General features: G+C 41.2%; 1 protein-coding gene across 4 annotated transcripts in view; it reads right to left on the bottom strand.

The window, feature by feature from the left end:
* The window catches only part of LOC131239914 (DNA-(apurinic or apyrimidinic site) endonuclease), a 150,375-nt gene that overhangs the window by 27,996 nt on the left and 101,613 nt on the right, over positions 1-20,766 (bottom strand). For all 4 annotated transcript variants that reach the window (XR_009168483.1, XM_058237840.1, XM_058237843.1 and 1 more), the window contains one exon: positions 13,702-13,788. Coding sequence is in view for 3 of the 4 variants with exons in the window: in XM_058237840.1 (XP_058093823.1) it covers positions 13,702-13,788 (87 nt within the window). In the remaining variant the exon portion in view is untranslated. The remainder of the gene's footprint in view (positions 1-13,701; positions 13,789-20,766) is intronic.

The following is a 20,766-nucleotide window of genomic DNA, read 5'->3' as shown; positions in this document are numbered from 1 at the left end:
ACCTGATCATCCCTTAGCTGGCTGCCTCACCTCCTTTCTTCCATTGACAATGCTTCACCACCACACCACCCTTCTTTTAGTTGTCTCAGAGCTTTACTCCTCTTTTGGTTGTCTTCTAGCCCCACCCACCACCTCACTACCCAACCACACCTCTTCTAGTCACTAGCACCTCAACCATCCCTGTGCTGAAGAAAGAAAGAAAGAAAAAAGGGCATGAAGAGTGTTGTTTGTTCCATCCCCTGCTTTCCCATTATTGCCTCTCTTGTTTCAATCGTGCAAATGGTTCCAACTATCTTTACGGGGTACATTCTTGGCTTTGTTCTCCTTTTCTTTCTTCGGGCGTCCAGTTACTCCCTTCTGCCAACAAATTCTGCCTATTAACTATGGGTAAAAAATGATGCACAACTTCATAGTTAGATAAATGCTATTCACAAGGATGTACTTGCTCAGGTTGTTGGTTTGAAAACTTCCTATGATCCCTGGCTCTCTCTCTGGAAACGGTCCTTCCTCAATAATCCAAGTCTCATGCATTCAACTAAAGTCACAACTACAAACCTGCAAGCATGATTCAACCTCTATTTCTAGTTAGGTCGAATCAAAACTTTTAAGTTACTCTTAACTGTCAAAGGAAATATCAATCTACACAGCAGATTTACAGCTTTACAGATTTACAGATTTACAGATTTACAGATTTACAGCTTTGCAGATTTACAGATTTACAGCAGATTTACAGCTAATATCTACAGCAGATTTACAGCTAATAGCAGATTTACAGCTGATATGACAGTTATACAGATTTATTCCTTCCTTAATTAGGATATATTAGCTGTACAGTATATTTAGATAGATGTATATATGGTAGGGGCTGAAGATCAGCTTGTATTTCTTCCCTAAATAGCTTGTAATCTACCTATATAATGGGCAATTGTCAATGAAGAAAGGCAGACTTTTTCAAAAGGACTCTAAACTGTCATGGTATCAGAGCTATAGCTCTAAATTTCCATTTGTCTCGTGCTCTCAAGTTTCTTAGTCTCGGTTATTCTTGTTCTAGTTCTGTTGACCTCATGTCTTCCGATAAGTCTGATGTTTCTTTGATTCGTTTCAATGGCAAGAACTACTCTGCTTGGGCGTTTCATTTCAGGATTTTCGTCAAAGGTAAGGAGCTGTGGGGACATGTTGATGGCAGTAACCTAGCTCCTGACAAAGACAAAGACAAAGACCGACACGCCAAGTGGGAAGTCAAGGACGCACAAGTTATGGCATGGATTTTGGGATCCGTTGAACCCAACATCATCTTGAACCTTCGATCTTCTCAGACTGCAGCTCAGATGTGGACATACCTGAAGAATACAGTCAACAAAACACTGCTCGTCGTTTCCAGCTTGAACATGAATTGGCCACTCTCCAACAGGATAGTCTTTCTATCTCTGATTTTTACTCTAGATTCACTAATCTTTGGGCTGAATACACTGATATAGTTTATGCTGACTTACCATCCGAAGGTCTTAGTTCTGTTCAATCTGTCCATGAAACTACTCAGAGGGATCAATTTCTAATGAAACTAAGGTCTGAATTTGAAGGCACCAGATCCAATCTTATGAACCGAGAATCTGTCCCCTCCTTGGATACATGCCTAAATGATCTTCTTCGCGAGGAACAGCGCCTTCTCACTCAAACCACCATGGAACAACGACGATCTACATCTGTTCCTGTAGCCTATGCAGCACAAGGCTGGCCACGAAGCAGGGATATGAGCACTGTTCAGTGCTTCTGTTGCAAGGGATTTGGTCATTATGCTGCAAATTGTCCCCGAAAATTCTGCAACTATTGCAAAAAGGATGGCCATATCATCAAGGAATGCCCAACTCGACCCCCCAAGAAATCGGAGACAGCATATACTGTCTCAGTTGGCTCTTCTAGTGCGGGTAGTTTGGTGAATACAACACAAAGTGCTCCTGCTCCTGCTCCCGTTTCAGTCCAACCCGTGACCCCTGACATGATTCAACAAATGATCATTTCGGCATTTTCAGCTTTAAGACTCTCAGGTAAACCCTTCACTACATCATCTCCTTGGTACTTTGATTCCGGGGCTTCCCATCATATGACAAACAATGCTGCTTCTCTTACCAATGTAAACAAATATTTTGGAAATCTCAAAATTCATACTGCTGATGGCAATCATTTACCTATCACGGCCACTGGTGATGTTTCCTCCTCTCTCACTGATGTCTTCGTATCTCCCGATCTTACCACCAATGTTGTGTCTGTCGGTCAGTTAGTTGATAATGATTGTAAAGTAGAGTTTTCTAAATCTGGTTGTGTTGTGCAGGATCAACAGTCAGGGCGGATGATCGCGAGGGGGCCTAAAGTGGGACGTCTTTTTCCTCTTCAATTTCCTTTGTCTTCTTTTTCTTTGCCTTTTGTCGCTTGTAATTCTGCTCATGTTGATTACCGAGCGTGGCATAAACGTCTCGGACATCCAAACTCTAATGTACTTCATGCTTTATTGAAATCTGGTTTTCTTGGGAATAATGAAACACCATCTCTTAGTGTTGTTCAGTTTGATTGCAATTCTTGCAGACTTGGCAAAAGTAAAACTCTACCCTTTCCTTTTCACACACCGCATGTTGTCAAACCTTTCGATCTGATACATAGTGATGTGTGGGGTATGGCACCAGTCACTTCGCATGCTAATTACAAATACTTTGTCACTTTTATTGACGACTCAACTATAGTCGTTTCACATGGATTTATTTCCTTCATTCCAAAGACGAAGTATTTTCTGTTTTTAAGATTTTTCATGCATATATTCAGACACAATTTTCGGCCCATGTCAAAATCCTTCGTTCCGACAATGGGGGTGAGTATATGTCTCATTTGTTTCAGGAATTCCTACAGAATCATGTCATCATCTCTCAACGGTCTTGCCATTCTACAACTCAACAAAATGGAGTGGTTGAAAGGAAGAACCGTCACCTTCTTGATGTGGTTCGCACTCTTCTGTTAGAATCTTCCACGCCCTCTCGATTTTGGTGTGAAGCTCTTTCCACTGCTGTCCATCTCATTAACAGATTGCCTTCTCCCACATTGAACCATGACTCACCTTTCACCAAGTTATTTGGTCACCCTCCAACTTATTCTAACCTTCGTACCTTTGGTTGTGTCTGTTATGTTCATCTTCCTGCACATGAACGCACAAAACTTACGGCTCAGTCAATTAAATGTGCTTTTCTAGGATATTCAGTACAGCAGAAAGGTTTTCTTTGCTATGATCCATATCTGTGTCGCATTCGAGTTTCTAGAAATGTGATTTTTTTCGAAAATCAATATTTCTTTTCTACCCATCAGGATCATGTTTCTCCTTCATTTTCTGTTTTGCCTATGTTTCCTAACTCTCTTGCAGATCCAGTCCCTTCTAAACCTCTCCTAGTGTATCGACGACGCTCCACCGCCACTTCCCACCAACCTTCAGCACCTCCTAAGCCCCCTCAAGCTTCTTCCCCGACTGCTGCTCCTGTTTCAGCACCTGCACCTCCCTCTCTCCGACTCAGTACTCGGGTTCGTAGACCCCCAGATAGGTTTGGTTTCTCTTCTCCTTCATCCTTCACGGCCACTTTGTCGTCTATTTCTCTTCCTTCATCTTATAAACAGGCAATGGAGCATGAGTGTTGGCGAAAAGCAATTGAAACCGAACTTCTCGCACTTGAAGAAAACCAAACATGGGATGTTGTTCCATGTCCCTCCTCCGTGAAACCCCTTGGCAGTAAGTTCGTGTTTTCTATCAAGCTTAATTCCGATGGGTCCATAGATCGTTACAAAGCTCGGTTAGTGGCACTTGGCAACAAACAAGAATATGGTCTCGACTATGATGAGACCTTTGCACCGGTCGCCAAAATGACCACTGTCCGAACTATACTCGCTCTTGCTGCATCCCAATCCTGGCCCTTACATCAAATGGATGTTAATAACGCATTTCTCCACGGTGATCTCAAGGAAGACGTTTACTTGAAACTTCCCTCTGGTATGCCCACTTCCTCACCTACTGATGCTTGCAAACTGAAACGTTCTTTGTATGGCTTGAAGCAGGCACCAAGAGTATGGTTTGAGAAGTTTCGATCCACTTTGCTTAGTTTTTCTTTCACTCAAAGTCAGTATGACTCCTCTCTTTTTCTACAAAGGACATCCACAGGTATCGTCGTCCTCCTTGTTTATGTGGACGATATCGTCATCACTGGCTCTGACTTGGAGGCAATCTCTGCGGTTCAGACTTTGTTGAATTTTACATTTCACATGAAAGATCTTGGCCAGCTCACCTATTTCTTGGGTTTAGAGGTGCATCATCAGCCGCACGGTCTCCTCTTGCATCAGCACAAGTATAGTCAAGATCTGGTTCAGCTAGCCGGTCTCACCAACGCTACTTCGGTTGACACCCCCATGGAACTTAATGTGAAATATCGACGTGACGAAGGGGAGCTTCTTGAGGATCCTACTACCTATCGGAAGTTGGTTGGTAGTCTTATCTATCTAACCATTACCCGACCAGACATCTCTTATGCTGTTCATACCGTCAGCAAATTCATGCAAGCACCGAGGCATCTCCATCTATCTGCAGTCCACCGCATAATTCGCTACATTCTTGGGACACCTACTCGTGGCTTATTCTTCCCTTCCGGTTCTTCACTTCAGCTACAAGCCTATAATGACGCTGACTGGGCTGGCTGCCCAGACACCAGGAAATCTACTACCGGCTGGTGTATGTTTCTTGGTGATGCCCTTATCTCTTGGAAATGCAAGAAGCAGGACCACGTCTCCAAATCATCTACTGAGGCCGAGTACCGAGCCATGTCTGCAGCATGCTCCGAGATCATTTGGCTGCGTGGTCTCCTCACAGAGCTCAGTTTCATTCCCGTACATCCTACTCCACTCCATGCTGACAACACTAGTGCCATCCAAATTGCCGCAAACCCAGTCTATCACGAACGCACCAAGCACATCGAGGTTGACTGTCACTCAATCAGGGAAGCCTATGATCATCAAGTCATCACTCTTCCACATATCTCCACAACTTTGCAGATCGCCGATATCTTCACAAAATCCATGCCACGTCAGCGCCATCATTTTCTCGTTAGCAAATTGATGCTTGTCGATTTACCAGCATCAATTTGAGGGGGGATGTCAAAGGAAATATCAATCTACACAGCAGATTTACAGCTTTACAGATTTACAGATTTACAGCTTTACAGATTTACAGATTTACAGATTTACAGCTTTGCAGATTTACAGATTTACAGCAGATTTACAGCTAATATCTACAGCAGATTTACAGCTAATAGCAGATTTACAGCTAATATCTACAGCTTCAACTGATATGACAGTTATACAGATTTATTCCTTCCTTAATTAGGATATATTAGCTGTACAGTATATTTAGATAGATGTATATATGGTAGGGGCTGAAGATCAGCTTGTATTTCTTCCCTAAATAGCTTGTAATCTACCTATATAATGGGCAATTGTCAATGAAGAAAGGCAGACTTTTTCAAAAGGACTCTAAACTGTCATTAACATCCATTTTCAATAACTGCCAAACTGGTCTCTGATGAGGACAATTGTTCTATAGCCCTTAAATGGTTTTGGACCTGATTATGATTCACTAGTCTTCTATTTCCTACCTACTATTGACAAGCTTCAGACCCTCACTCTTATCAGGAGGCATGCATGCCTCTCTTACTTTTACCGAAAATTACACCCTCCTCTACCCTTGCTGCTTGGTGTGGTGGCAACTTTTATGAGGATCTGGTCGCATTTCTCCTTGTCAAGGACGATTTGGTCATGGTTACTTGAAGGGCTTGTGCTGGTCGAGCATCATTTCAACACAGACGTCAACCAAGGTTGTGTGCTTTCCAACACTGACTTCCTAGTTTTCCACACACTATATGCCCTATTGGAAACACTAACGGACCCCCTTAGTCTAGTGACCTGGTCAAGTTGTTTACCAGATTTATGGATGGTCATGACACTTCTCTTCCTTGCAACAGCAACACTTGTATTACGTAGCATGTAAAAGTACCTTCAACAAGAGAACAACCATGACCCTTAAATTCTCTGGTTGAATGCCTTCCACAAGACCATGACCCTTGATTTCCTGGCTGATCCAAATCGGTAGCCAAACACAAGCCACACATTGCATTGACTGGAGATGTAGGTATTTTGTCTCATCCCATTCCCTAGCATGGATTTAATTGTGCCATGGTTGTTAATTGCACTCGGCTTTTGATCACCAATGTTTGTGATGCTACTCACCCAGTGACATCTGGTGCCTTAGCTTTAAGACGTTTTCTGCATGTTCCTTCTATTCAAAATAACTATTTGTGGGTTGGCAAGTTTACATTAGAGAACCATTCCTTTAAATTCACAACATGGCAATTCCAAGTGACTTCCAGACAGGGCGGCTGCTAGCTCAAGGAATATGGGGACTTCTGCATCTGGAATAAGGACAAATCTATTCTCTTGGCTACAACACCATCTGTTGCATCTCACCTCTTGGAAAGATGCTGGTCTCATGTTTGATCTAGTAGCAATGATCCTGACGCATGAGCAAAAAAAACATGAACAGCTGTAGGCAGCAATTTTAAAGGAGGAAATCACAGAATCGATGTCCTCTGGAGAACAATGATTTCAGTGAAATAATAAGTTAGAGATGAACTGTAGAGGAATGATAATATTACGAAGCTCAGCAATTGGATCCGGACAGCGTAATCACTGATTGGTCAGCAATTAGATGAAGGAAATCGCTGACATTTAGAAAGCAATTGAATGAATGGGATAGCGGAAAGCGATTCAAGAGTGGCGACTCCACAATTTAGAGAGGGATACAAAAAATCTTTAAAGAACAGATGGTCTCTGGGAAAAGTAGGATGAGAAAGGGTTGCTCAATGCATACTCTGCTAGATAAGGAGTTCAATGTGACATGGATTTTTAATCATAACATAGCTCTCCCACTTATGAAGTTAGAATCTCATCCATGGCAAACAAAGCAGAGGATCCAACAAATCTTTCCTGCTGCATGGAAATTAGTCTCAAGAATCAAGGGGGTGGCAGCTTCTTATGTGTCGGATCTCTCCAGCTTTAGTGTGGAAAATGCAACTTTGACATCCTTTGCTGACCAGCCACAGAGCTTAATTTGCTCTTATTGTAGCAAAAGAGATTGGCACTCTTTACACTAGCTATCAAGCAGGAAAACACTGTAATTGACGCTTTTGCATTATCAAATAAGCGAGCAGATTTGCCATTGTTCTCATACACAATGATTTTTGGGGTCCCTCGTCCATACCCTTGACTTTTAATTTTCAATATTATATGTTATTCATTGAAGACAGCAGCCATTATTCCTTCATCTAACTCCTCCATCACAAATCAAACTTCTTCAGATTGCAAATCAAACTTCTTTATTTATTTTTTATTATTATTTTATTTTATTTGGAGAGAGAGAGAGAGAGAGAGAGAGAGAGAGAGAGAGAGAGAGTTATTTATTTATTATTATTATTTTATTTTTTTTGGAGAGAGAGAGAGAGAGAGAGAACAAAATTCATTGAGAGACGCCAAAGCAGAGGCAAGGCGGGGAAAGAACGTAACCCAAAAGAACCAAGACAAAAAAGGAGAAAAGATTGACAACATTCACTCCTCTACATGGAAGGCCCATCCCAAAAACAACAACAACAACAACAACAACAACAAAAGGAAGGCCCATCCCACCAATTCGAACTTATCCTTCCTGATTACCTCATCCATGCAGGCACTCCTATTTCGGAAGCAACGGTCATTCCTCTCCCTCCGAATCACCCAGAGCAATGTCATAAGAACACACCGCCACATTGCTATACCTTCTTTTCCAAACCCTCCCCCCCCCCCCCAAAAAAAAAGTCTTCCACCAACCTCGGCATCACCAATGCCAAGTTAAATATATCTAGAAAGCAATCCCAAATATTCCACACAAAGAGGTAATGGATAATGATATGATCAATTGATTCCACATCGCCCACACACAAAATACAAATATTAGGAAGGATCATAGATCTCTTTTTGGACAGGAAGGCCATAACTCTCGAGGATGAAAGGGATGGCAAGAGGTTGAAGACCAGGGCAGTTCCCGAAGTAACCTATAGAAGGAACGGACAAAGAAGCAACCCGAGCTATGCACGTGCCACACCATAGAATCCTTTCCCCCTACTAAGAACCTCTACTGCAATCAAGAAGAGATAAGGAGATAGGAGTCACCCTATCAAATACCCCTCAATGCCTAAAAAGAAAAGAAAAAAGAAAAGAAAAAACATTCAGCGACCCATTAACCAACACAGAGTAGACTGCCAAACCAACACAAGCCTGAATCCAACCCCTCCATTTTTTACCGCAACCCAATATACCCAACATATAATCGAGGAAATCCTACCCCACATGAACGTACGCCTTCTCTATGTCCATCTTACACACAATCCCACTAGTAACTTCTTAATACTTGGAGTTAATACACTCACGGGAGAAGAGGGTGCTAACTAGAACCTATCTCGCCGACACAAAGGCTCCCTTATTTTCGAAGATAACATTCGAAAGCATCCCTTAGAATCTTCTGGCAAGGATTTTGGCTGAAATTTTGTAGGGACCCCAATTAGGTTGAGAGGTGTAAAATCTTTTAGGCTTTTTGCTCCTTCAATCTTCGAGAGTACATCTATGAATGAAGCCTCGAGGTCTTCTGGGAGATGAACCTTGTAAGACTCATAACCTTGTGAGACCGACCGTACGCTTTGTTTTCAGTGCCGGCATGTTTCTGGCGGACTAGATCGATGAGTTTTGATCGCGATCCTATTTCAGTACCACAACACCCTGAAACTTATACCCTAGCGACTGCGTGGGCACTACGATTCCAACGCCGCACGGCACGCCGCATTGCGATCCCTAAATTAGAAGTTGCAGTCTTGGCACAATCCGAGGTGGGCTACGCAACACATGTGGACCCTACTTGCACAAACCCAATGTTGTCAAATCCATCAATCAATTAATCAACCCATCACTTCTCTCTCCCCATTAGTCAAAGCAACCCCTGCCTTGCCCATGCTTAGACATCCCTCTCTCCTTCTTTCTCTCCCAATTCTACCCCTCCATCTTCTTTTAATGCCCTCCCTATCCTAAAAGTTTTATCACAAAATCCCCTAACTCCCTCTCATTTCTACTATTTGCTAGCAAGAGAGTAGAAAGGGATTAAGAGAATGAAAAATATTAAAGAGAATTAAGGAGAGATTAAGAGAGAAAGAAAGATTAGGGAAATCTTTAAGAGAAAATAGAGAGCTTAAGAGAGAATTAGGAGAGATCAAGAGGGTAAGTGGAAGAGAAAGGAGACGAGATTAGAGGAGATTAGGGGTGGAGAGCTTGGTGAACCATCCGATTGCCGATCCGAGCCATTCATCCGTCGCTGTGGGTGCATGGGAGGATTTTAATCCTCCATTTTTTTGTGATTTATCAGTTTTTGTGGGCCCACAAGGGTGGGACCCACCTTGATCATGTATGGAGTGTACGGGGGACCCCATAGTGGCTGGGCCCCACCTCAATGGCAGGATCCTTTCCTTTCTATGATGTTGTGGGGCCTACAAGTGGGCCATGCTATTGGAGAGCGTGCCCCACACGCTATCACAACGTGAACTACTTTGTGTGGCCCGCCGTGATGTTAAATTCCCATCTAACCTATGGTTTGCATTACGAAGATTTGAATGGTGGAAATGCCTTAAAATCATGTTGATCCAAAGCTCCTTGGCCCACCATGAGCTGGCAAATCTGATGGACGGAGTAGATTCCTCTTGGAGGACCCCACCACCCTTTAAAAGCAAGGTACGAGAGGGAGGGTGTGGCAGCGGCTGCTGCCACTGGGTGCAGACAGCATCTAGGGACACTGCTACCCAGCAGCATGCTCACCTTGGAAAGGCACCGTGTGGGCCCACTCGTGGGTCCCACCATGATGCACGTCTCATCCACGCCGTCCATCCGCTTCCCCGGATCATTTTGGCCATTAGGCCCAAAAATTAGGCCGATCCATATCCCAAGTGGCCACATAGTGAGGTGCAAGGGTGTTGGAAAGCCCATGCGTCAATGACGCTTTGCATGGAAGAGTTGGGGTGGGTTTCCACTTGTGGGACCCACCTTGATTTGTTCCTTAGATCCACACCATCCACCTCTTTACCCAGGTCATTTGGACCGCTGAGCCTAAAAATGGGGCTGATCCAACCATCAGGAGGACCTCACTGTATGTAGGTGACGGTGGGTTGGGAACACATCCTCACGTCACTGCATGCGGACGTGGGGAGGGGCATCCCCACTCATGGACCCCAACTTGATGTATATGTTTAATCCATGCCATCCACTTGTTTCTCCAGACCATTTTAGACCATGGGCCGAAAAATGAGGTAGATCCGAGTCTCGAGTGGACTGCACTAAGGGAAACAATGCCCGGTTGTTAAAACTTTTTGAAACCCACCGTGGGATCCCTGTTCATCCAAACCAGACCTAGTCGGGGCCTATTGGACCCTGCTCAAGTCAAAAAAAAATGTAGTGAACGAAGTAAATCACCCACTTGGGACCCACCTTGATATTGTGTCCAAATACAAATATATATATATATATATATATATATATATATATATATATATATATATAATAAATTTTAAAACAGCCAGCAACGCTGCTGCTGCCAATGTCCTAACGAGCGGGCGCCCAGCCATGGGCGTGGAGTGGGGCCCACTCTTGGGACCCCCGATGATGTGTGTGACTTATCCACTCCGTTCATTAGTTTTACCAGATCATGTTAGGCTATGGGGCCAAATATCAGGTTGATCCGAATATCAAGCGGACCACACTGAGGGAAACATGGGCAGGGGGTGGTTGGTGGGACCCACCTTGATGTTTTTGTGCCATCCACACCGTTCATTCTCTTCTTTAGGTCATGTTAGTCCACGGGCTCAAGTTTCAGGCTGATCCAGATCTTAGATGGGCCGCACCACAGGGAACTATAGGGGTGGAAACCCCTTGGACTTGGAATACCATGGATTTGGGATCCCTTGGACTTGGGAATCCCTGAATGTGGGATCTCTTGGATTTGGGGCTCTCTGGGACTTGGAATTCCTGGATTTCTAGAATCCCTTGGCTATGTTTGGCACCCTCGATTCAAAATCCCTATAATCCTAAGGCAATATGCATAATATGTTTGCAAGGGTTTGAATTTAATTATTAAATCATTTTTTTATATTTCTAATTAGTGTGTATATGTAATGTTGACACTATGGTTGTATTAAATCCGTTGAGGCATGTACTTTACCTGAAATGATGAAATCCCAAGACTCAGATGGGCCACAAACACAGGATCACATCCTAGTGACTAACCAACGATTTATAAACGTCGATTATATCGGCAATGTTCAAATGGTGCAGATCATCCGATTGATGCCGATGATAATCTGATTGTTTTGGGATATCATCAGTGGGCCACGTGCCCAATAGATTGATAGCCTAGTGGCACACATGTTACACGTGGGTGTCCATCCAGGTCATTTCCAGTGGACCCCACCGTAGCATATGTATCTTATCCATGCCTTACATCTAGTTACAAGATTTGTATGTGCGGGCTACAAGAGGAACCGATGTTAGTCTAACGTGGGCCACACCACATTGACCTCTATATTTCTAGTGTGGCCCGTCGTTCGGTTCCCACTCTCCGTATATGATGTATCAATTACGGCCAATTATCTCATGATGTCTGATAACATGCTAGTGTATTTAGCTTGATAGGACACACTGATAACATGTCTAATATAATGGATATCATGCCCATTTATACGCCCATACACATCATTTTTATGCATGTTGTGCATGACGATTGATCATAGCATACGCCTATCGACTTGAGATACTTAGGAGACCCCATATGAGATAGGGTTACCCACATGATCGTGCGGTATGCGCATATTTGGTGCATGACTAGGAGTTTATAACCCATGCATTTTGTATGTCACGATCACTTTATGCCCTAGTGACATTGGAGTTGTGGCCTTCACAGGCATATCGTGGATGGCTAGATTGGATACTGGAAATATCTATTCTAGCATTATGGCGCCATGGATGTCCTTGGGTGAAAGTCTTTAAACTCTTATGGTACCAGTAGGATGCTTCAACGTTGAGACCAAGTGGATAACATGAACACCCGAGTGTCAAATACCAGTAGGCTGCATCTCCCACTATGTCGTGGTCTGTTGAAAAGGAGTGTGACCTTATCCACCCGAAGGTAGGGAGCTGTAAGCTAGGTTGAGTCTGAGCAGCTCGTAAATGGGTCCGTTATCGATGAGTCAGGTGGGGGCATTAGCATACCACTGGTGAGGCGAATAGTGAGATCTTTTCCACTCACTTGGTCATGAACGCAATGGGGTGGCAGCCAGTGTTAGAGTGTACTAAACCCCGGTGATGTTTCCAACGACGAACTGTTCTGATATATGGACTAGTTAAGGATCAGCATGTTTGTGTTGCGTTTCTAGCATATGACATTCGGCCACGTAGGCCTTGCATTGCATAGCCTTGGTATGGCTAACATCATTCATAGACTTGGTAGCTTAGCCCTCCACTTCCGCATACTCTGATATCTGTATTATTGTCATATGCATTGTGCACACACACGTACTCTACTAAGCTTTGTAGGAAGCTTATGCGCGTTTGTTTACGTTGCAAGTGATGCTAGGGCGTATCAGCACTGAGCCTGATCATTTAATTTTTGGTTATATCTTGTATTTCTTTTCTAGCACTGTACTCAAAGATTATATTAGTGGATATGTGGTTATGATATTTTTGTGACTCGGGTACACTTGTGGTTGTGCAAAAAAAAAAAAAAAAAAAAAAAAAAAATCACCCCGAAAACCTTCTTGTAGGATCCCAGGATCGGAATCTAGCGTATGGGAGCTGGGAAACGAGAATGGGGTACTACGGTGGCTATCGGCACCGAATTCGGCGGCCGGGAATTTAGTGAGCCCAGTTCGCCTATTTGGGGCATGAGAACCCTTCTCAAAGAACTCAACAATAAAAGCTAAGACATATTCTTTGATCACATGCTAGAATTTTTGGGAGAAAAAAAGGCCATAGGGAAGTCGTCTGGACACCATGCCTTATCCCTACCCAAAGAATCGATCGTTGCTTTAACTTCTACCTTAGAAATTGGCATTTAGAGAGAATTAGCTTCCTCACTAGATAAATGATCAATTGATACAATTTAGTGTAAATTCAAATGATTAATACAATATAATCAAGTTAAAAGTACTTTCCAAATAAAAATATCACGAGTTAGCCTTCTAGCCCAATTGATACAAGTTAGTGTAAATTTGACTAGTGCGCCAATAATTCAAAACCTTATCAGATCTGAAGTTAATGCCTCAAGGAAGAGGGATCTTTGAGTGTCTAAGTTGGGTATTTCTAGATTTTTGAAGGATTCTAGTATACAAATTGCAAGCTTCTCAGGGGTTCTCAAATTGGTGCTGGTTAATGCAAAGTCCTCTACTCACATGGACACTTGAAAATATGGATAGCCACAATTCATGTACCATGCAGAGAACAGAAAATACACAATAATTGCAATACGCTGTATGAGAATATGGATATAGATGGTGTATATCTTCTTACTTCCCAACAGGATTTCCAGACCAAGAGAAGCCATGTTCCATATCTTGTTCTTTATGAAGAAATCTGTAAGCATCTATCAGCTTTCCCCTGAAAGGTCATCATCCAAAATACTTGAAGCAATTAGTAACTTCCATGGAGAACCAAAAGCATTCTAAAGAATGGAGAATTAAATGGAGCACAAAATTTCTGCAGTGACGAATAAAACTTCAATAAACAAGTGCTTTGATATCCAACGAAACAAAAGCTCCAAGAACCAGGTTTCACATGAAAACATTTAGGGTTCTCGTTTTTCTTTTCATTATCCATCTTTTCTCTTTTGATTGCAACCAAAACAATTCATAAATACATGGGAAAAGGGTTCTACATCACCATCATCATCAAAGCCTTAAGTCTTTTCTTACTACCACCACCCACGTCCTTTTCAGCCTTTCCGTTACCCTTTTAGAGCGTTCAGTTTGTAACCACTCCCTCCTACCAACCAGCGCAATTCTTGCTATACCAAAATTGGTAGGTGTAAATAACTTTTGTAGCAGTGGTGCATCTACTGAGCTTTTTCATTAACAACTTCATGAATCAGACCAAAACAGTATCTGATTCCATTCACATTCTTTTGTTCTCATCACATAGTGATTCTTTTGGGTGGGTGCATGTGTGTGTGTTACTGCTGTAACCAGGCATTCTGCACTGCAAACTAACAGACAATACCTCCTTGGGAAAGCATGATCCGGTAGTGACACCTAAGAAGAAAATGAAAGCAAGTCTAGCAATTCTCTTTAATCAAGGAAGTACAATTTGAATCCTGGACCATCTTGGTCTCACAACACATTTTGTCTATTCTGCAGTTTATTCTCCTTAGAGACCCTAATATCTACACTCATATAAGGCCAGACCAAGAAATCTAAGCTATCTTTTTCCTTTTTAACATGTAATGTGGTGACTCCAGGTCTTTGGACAAGAGGGTAAGTGGAAGCATAGTTACACATGCTCGCCACCATCACTTCTTCTTCTTCTTCTTCCTCCTCCTCTTCTTTCTTTTCTTTTCTTTTCTTTTCTTAAATAAATAAATAAATAAAACCAAAATACTAACATATCTAAAGACATACATATACATATATATGTGCATGTATGATATTTACGACCAAATATTGGAGGGAGTCGAGTATATTCAAATTTTAAAACTATTATATGCTAATATAGCTTATGAAAATTTTCCATTATGAGAAAGACAATTTCAACGATAAGGAAAGAAGAAGAAAACAAAGAACCATAGGTCCAAAGGCAAATGGAATATGAGTGAGCATAGTCAAAAGAACTCCTCAAATGCATTGAATATTAGACATGTTATACCGTATCCATGTCCAATGTAACATGTACAACTTTGTTTTATTTGGGCAATGACAATACAAGATTTTTTTTGAGCCCTATTTATGGAATTTTTCGAATAAAGTTTGTGACTAAACTTTATCATTATTCAAAGAAATAGGGACAAGGGAAAAGATTGTTGTCTTAGAGCTCATAAAATCTTTACAAAGTGCTCAAGATCCTCGAACCTTTGGGGTTTATGGTGCTCTTTGGATTCTTACAGTAAAAAGTAAAGAGAAGATGACAATGGATTCTTACAGTAAAAGGTAAAGAGAGAATTACTTGACACTTCACTCCAAAGGTCTATAAATAGAAGCCATTTTCAATTAAAATGGGGGAGAAAAGAACTAAAAACGCACATGCATGGGCAACCAGAATCAAAGCACTACACGGCATTGCCAACTTGCTTTTCCCCTTGTAATTACATTGTAAAGGATTCTTTAGTCTTAGAAAGGTCCAAGGCGTGTGTGATCTTGATCCATTGGTCAGTCAAAGCATGTAACTTGTGTTTGAGCCAGTTCGAAACCACTTGTGAAAGGGTGAATGGACTGAGGAGATGAACAGTAAAAGGTGCCATGAGCCTGTAGGGGCTGATAGGGAGAAGCAAGCAGAGAATGGCACTGTAGTGACGAGTGTTCTAGACATTGGCAAATCTGACAAACAACCGGATGCTGAGAAGGGGGTGCACTAAGAATGCTGATAGGTCAACTGATATCTACACCACCATAGCACACTGAGGAATGACAGCTGAAGGCTAACTAGGCCCCAACATAGAGGGCTATTGAAGACAGGCTGGTGAAGAATTAAGGCATCTCAGTAAACATTCGCATTGGTTGGTGCAAGAGAAGAGAGCCGATTGACAACTTATACTCAGATTCAGGACCATTGCATACCTAGTATAGTTTGACTACATTAGAGACATGATAATTAATAGCAGTGATCCATAGTGCTCCCCTGATATTGGTGCTTCTCACATGACCAATGATCATAGTAAGCTTTCTCACTTCACTCACATTGGTTCACACTGTTATTTTTGGTAATTGTACTCATCTTCCCAGGTCTTATACTGGAACCACTTCCATTCCCCCCACCAGCAGTAGGTTAACCATACCCAATGTTTTGCATGTTCCTCAATGTCAAAAGAATCTCATATATGTTTCGCAACTTAGCAGAGATTCCCATCGTTACTCTCTTTTTTTTTTTTTTTGAAAGGTAATATATTATTAAAAAAGAGAAAACAAAACAAGAGAAACAGAGAGAGAACAGAAACCAAAAAAACAAAAACAAAGAACACAAAAACACAAAAACCTAGGAAGAAAAAAAAAAAAAAAAAAAAAAAAAAAAATAAAGTAGCCCTAAACTAAAATACAATAACAGAAGGCAGCCCTCAGCTGTAACCCAAAACTCCCGTAAGAGGCCCAATCCTGAAAGAGCAAAACCACCTTACTAAGAACCCCCAAGCTACCTTTGCATATGTTATGAAAGCACCGGTCATTTCTTTCTCCCCAAACTGCCCATAGGAGAGCTAGCAGCACCATCCTCCATCTTTTCTTGCCTAGCTTTCCTCCATCCGCTGCATCCCAATAAATGAAGAGATCTTCAATTGAACTAACATGATCCAATAAACTGACGCCATTCTGAGAATTCTAGCCCAAACTTCTGACGTAAAAGGGCAATGAAGGAAGGTGTGGTTGATTGACTCCGCCTGATGATAACACAGAATACAAATGCTAGGAAGGGTCATTTCACGCTTGCGAAGATTGTCAGTCGTCAGCACTCTTTTTCTTCCTGCAAACCACGCAAATGGCGCTACTATTGGGGGAGCTCCGTAGGACCAAATGGCACAGCAAGGACTCCTCTGAAGAGGTCGCACATGCCCCTCTAACTCCCTGTAGAAAGATCGCACGGAAAAGGATCTAGAAGCTGATTTCTTCCAACGACTTGAGTCCTGAGAAAGTTGGAGGTAATGGTTCTGCAGGAAAGACAACAAAGAGGCTAAGGCTGCTATTTCATCTTCCTTCAAGTCTCTTCTAAATCGAGGAAGCCAAATTGTTTCAATGAGTTGAAACAATCAGCTACTGAAATATTGATATTAGAGCTAAGAGAAGCAAGAACCGGAAAGGAAAGTAAGGGTTGATCACTTATCCAATGGTCAACCCAGCATCTAATACTTTTCCCATCACCCACTATAAAAGTGGTGTTGTTCATAACCAAAGGAGCAATCCTGTTAATGCCTTTCCAAATGAAAGAAAGTCTGTAGACAGATGTGTTTTTGATCCACCACCAGCCCATCTGGGCAATCCCATACTTAGCAACCACCAGATTTTTCCAAAGAGCATTTTCTTCAGAAACAAAATGTCAGACCAATTTCCCTAGGAGCACATTGTTCACTAAATCTAGGCGCATTGTTCCATTAGTTCTTCATTTTCTCCCCCTTTTTTTTTTGAAAATTTCCTTCAACTAGCTGTCAATTGAGACTAATTTCAAAGTATTTAGGAGTATTTGATGAAATGATCATCACACACACTCTAATTTTGTAATTTGAGTGTAGGTGGTTCGATTTGGGAAAATTTTGAAATTTCCCCAATTTCTCTCAAATTGCTTGCAATGTAACACCCCGAACATGAAATCAAGCACGTATGAGGGCTGATCTAGTGATTTGTTAAGTCCTTGCCAATTTTTGAAAAATAAAAACCATTTTTAATTAAAAACTAATAATTTTTTTATTAAAATATTATTATTTTTTTGAAATTTCCCTTCGCCAGTTGTCAATTGAGACTAATTTCGAAGTATTTAGGAGTGTTTGATGAAATGATCATCACATACACTCTAAATGTTATGCATTCAATTTGAATATAGTTGGATTAGTTTAGTCAAATAGCACATAACTTAGGAACCTATATAAAGGAAACCTATTATGTGCACTTCTTTGTTGAGATGTTATGATTTAAAAGTGTGTATTAAGGTTTTTTTAAGCAATCCCTAAAGTTTCATTGAAAAATTCAACCATTTTCCCAATGTTTCCCTATATTTCCCAAAAAATGCAATAAATTACCCAATACAAATGATATATCCCGTGCGATAATCGATATGTATTTGTATCCCAAGGGTGCAATACATAACATGATACCGATATTTCGAACACTGCTCCTAGGGACATGAGTTTGCCTCACTAGGAGGAAAGTCTCTTTTCCAGCCTCCCTGTCAAGAGACTCCGAGTAACTTCAAGAAGAACACAATTCTTCCATTCTACCAGTCCATTCTAACGAGTGTACATACAAGAGCTTAGATGGATCAACCTATACTCTTATAAATAACCTCGTAATTCACCTTCAAAGTATTCTCGAGTATTGTTTGGCTGAAATATTTTTATTTTCTTACCAAAGTGGGTGAGAACCATCTTATGAAACTTCTTAATAATATGTGGCACTTCATCACAAGTCTTTATGAGATATAACTAGGTACAGTAGGAGAAATCATCCACGAAAGAGATGAAATATCGATAATCATCTATGGATACAATAGGAATCCTTGGAACCAGGTAATCCCTCTCCTTGTACATTCCTTCTTCCTCTGAGGATGGTACTCCCATTGCCTTAAGAGAAGGGAGGCATTAGTGTACTTAAAATCTTATATCCAAGTTTGTCTCATTTGTAGTCTTCTCTCCTTCCTATTATTCTTTATTGTCTTCGGCTTCTTCTATTTCTTTGCCCTCCAGATTTTAATATGCACTCTCTAATCCAAAGTGTAGCAAAACTATGATGGATGAGATTAGGGCAATAATAAAGAATGGCATATGGGAATTGTTAGATTTACACAAAGGAAATGAGTCAATGGGTTGCAAATGGGTCTTTGTAGTAAAACACAAGACGGGTGGTTCTATATAAAGGTATAAAGTCAGCCTATTGTTAAGGGGTACACTCAGACATATGAGATTGAATACAAGGAAATGTTTGCACCTATAGCCAAGATGAACTCCATATGAGTTCTGCTATTGCTTGTAGCCAAATTTTCTTGGTGGTTGTATCAACCAGATGTGAAAAGTGTGTTTCTCCATGGAGACATGAAGGAGGAAATATATATCTTCTCTATCATGTTTCAGGTTTCCTCAATAGTGAAGGAAAGGTTTGTAGGTTGAAGAATCTATTTATAGGCTCAAAATCTCCCTAGGCTTGGTTGGAGGTTCAATCAAGCAGTGAAAAGCATTGGTTATTTACGTAGTCACGTCAATTATACTCTCTTTGTGAGGCGATGTGGACGGTTGATAATGGTTTTGATTGTTTATGTGGACAATATTGTGGTGGCAGGAAATCTTTCCCATGAGGATTCAAAACTGGAAGGAATTTTTGGCAAAATAATAATAATAATAATAATACTTTGAGAATAAGGATCTAGAAATTTTGAAATATTTTGTGTACAGAGTTTGCTCAATCCAAGAAACGTATCTTTGTTTCTCAGATAAAGTATACCTTAAACCTTTTGAAGGAGACTAATAAGCTAGGTTTTTTTTTTGACCAATAGACACTCATATGCTAATCATAAGCTTAGATGAAGTGAGGTGGATTTACTACCAAATAAATAGATGTATTGAGGATTGGTTGGCCGACCACTCCACTTTCTCTCACCCAACCTGGCATAGAATACGCAGTAAGTGTGGTGAGTCAATTTATGCAAGTTCTTTGGGTTTCTCACTTAAAGCCATCGCTTGGGAAGGGTTTCTTATTTATAGATCCATCTACGCATAGAGGCCTACATTGATGCAGATTGGGTTGGTAGTGTCGATGACAGAAAGTCGATTAGAATATTGTGCTTTTGTGGGAGGAAATTTGGTAACCTGGATAAGAAAGAAACAAATTATTGTGGCTAAGTTTAGCGTTGAACTAGAGTACATGGCTATGGCTCATGGTGTAGCAAAGTTATTGTGGCTAAAAATTTTGATATGTGAATTGGGAATCAAGGTGAATGCTCCTACAGAGCTGCCTTGTGATAACAAGGCAACTATTAGCATAGCACAAAATCTAGCTTAATATGATCTTACCAAGAGCATTGAAGTAGATAGGCACTTCATTCATGAGCAAGTTATCCCTCAAGACCTTTGTTTACCATTTCTAACAACTAAGAATTAGCTTGCTGACGTTTATACTAATGGAGATATTTAGTCATAATTAGAATTTGTTCTTAGCACGCCGGGCATAATAGATATCCATGCCTAGCTTGAGGGGAGTGTTGAGATGTGTCTAGAAAGGTCCTTTTTACAATGTGGGAAAGAAGAAGACCTATTTGTAATCAGTGTTCAAATTGTCGGCGAAAAGTCGATAATATCGACGATATTATCGGTGTCGCCAGCCCTGCGACACCGAAAACCCCTTTTTTCGTTTCTCTCCTAGTTGTCGGCGAAATATCGGCGAAATTTCGGCAATTTTTTGATATGGGCGATATTATCGAAATACGGGCGATATTATCGGGGCTGCGTGAATAAATCAGAAGAAAAATCGGAATATCGGGGCTGAAATTGTGTGAATACGTAAAAATTGGAGAAAAAAATGAGAGTGATTTACGTACCTGGTTAATCGGAAGTCGGAACAGGAGGATCTTCTCGAATCTCGATCAACAGAGTTGGTACAGATTTAGAGATTTGAAATCTCCCGCAAAACCCTCTTTAGGGTTTTTTTTTTTTTTGGTTTTTCCCTCCAGCGAAAAACC

Source organism: Magnolia sinica, chromosome 3 (assembly GCF_029962835.1).
Source record: "Magnolia sinica isolate HGM2019 chromosome 3, MsV1, whole genome shotgun sequence".
Taxonomy (NCBI): domain Eukaryota; kingdom Viridiplantae; phylum Streptophyta; class Magnoliopsida; order Magnoliales; family Magnoliaceae; genus Magnolia; species Magnolia sinica.
Note: the sequence above shows the minus strand (reverse complement) of the source record. Positions and strands in the feature narration are given on the sequence as shown.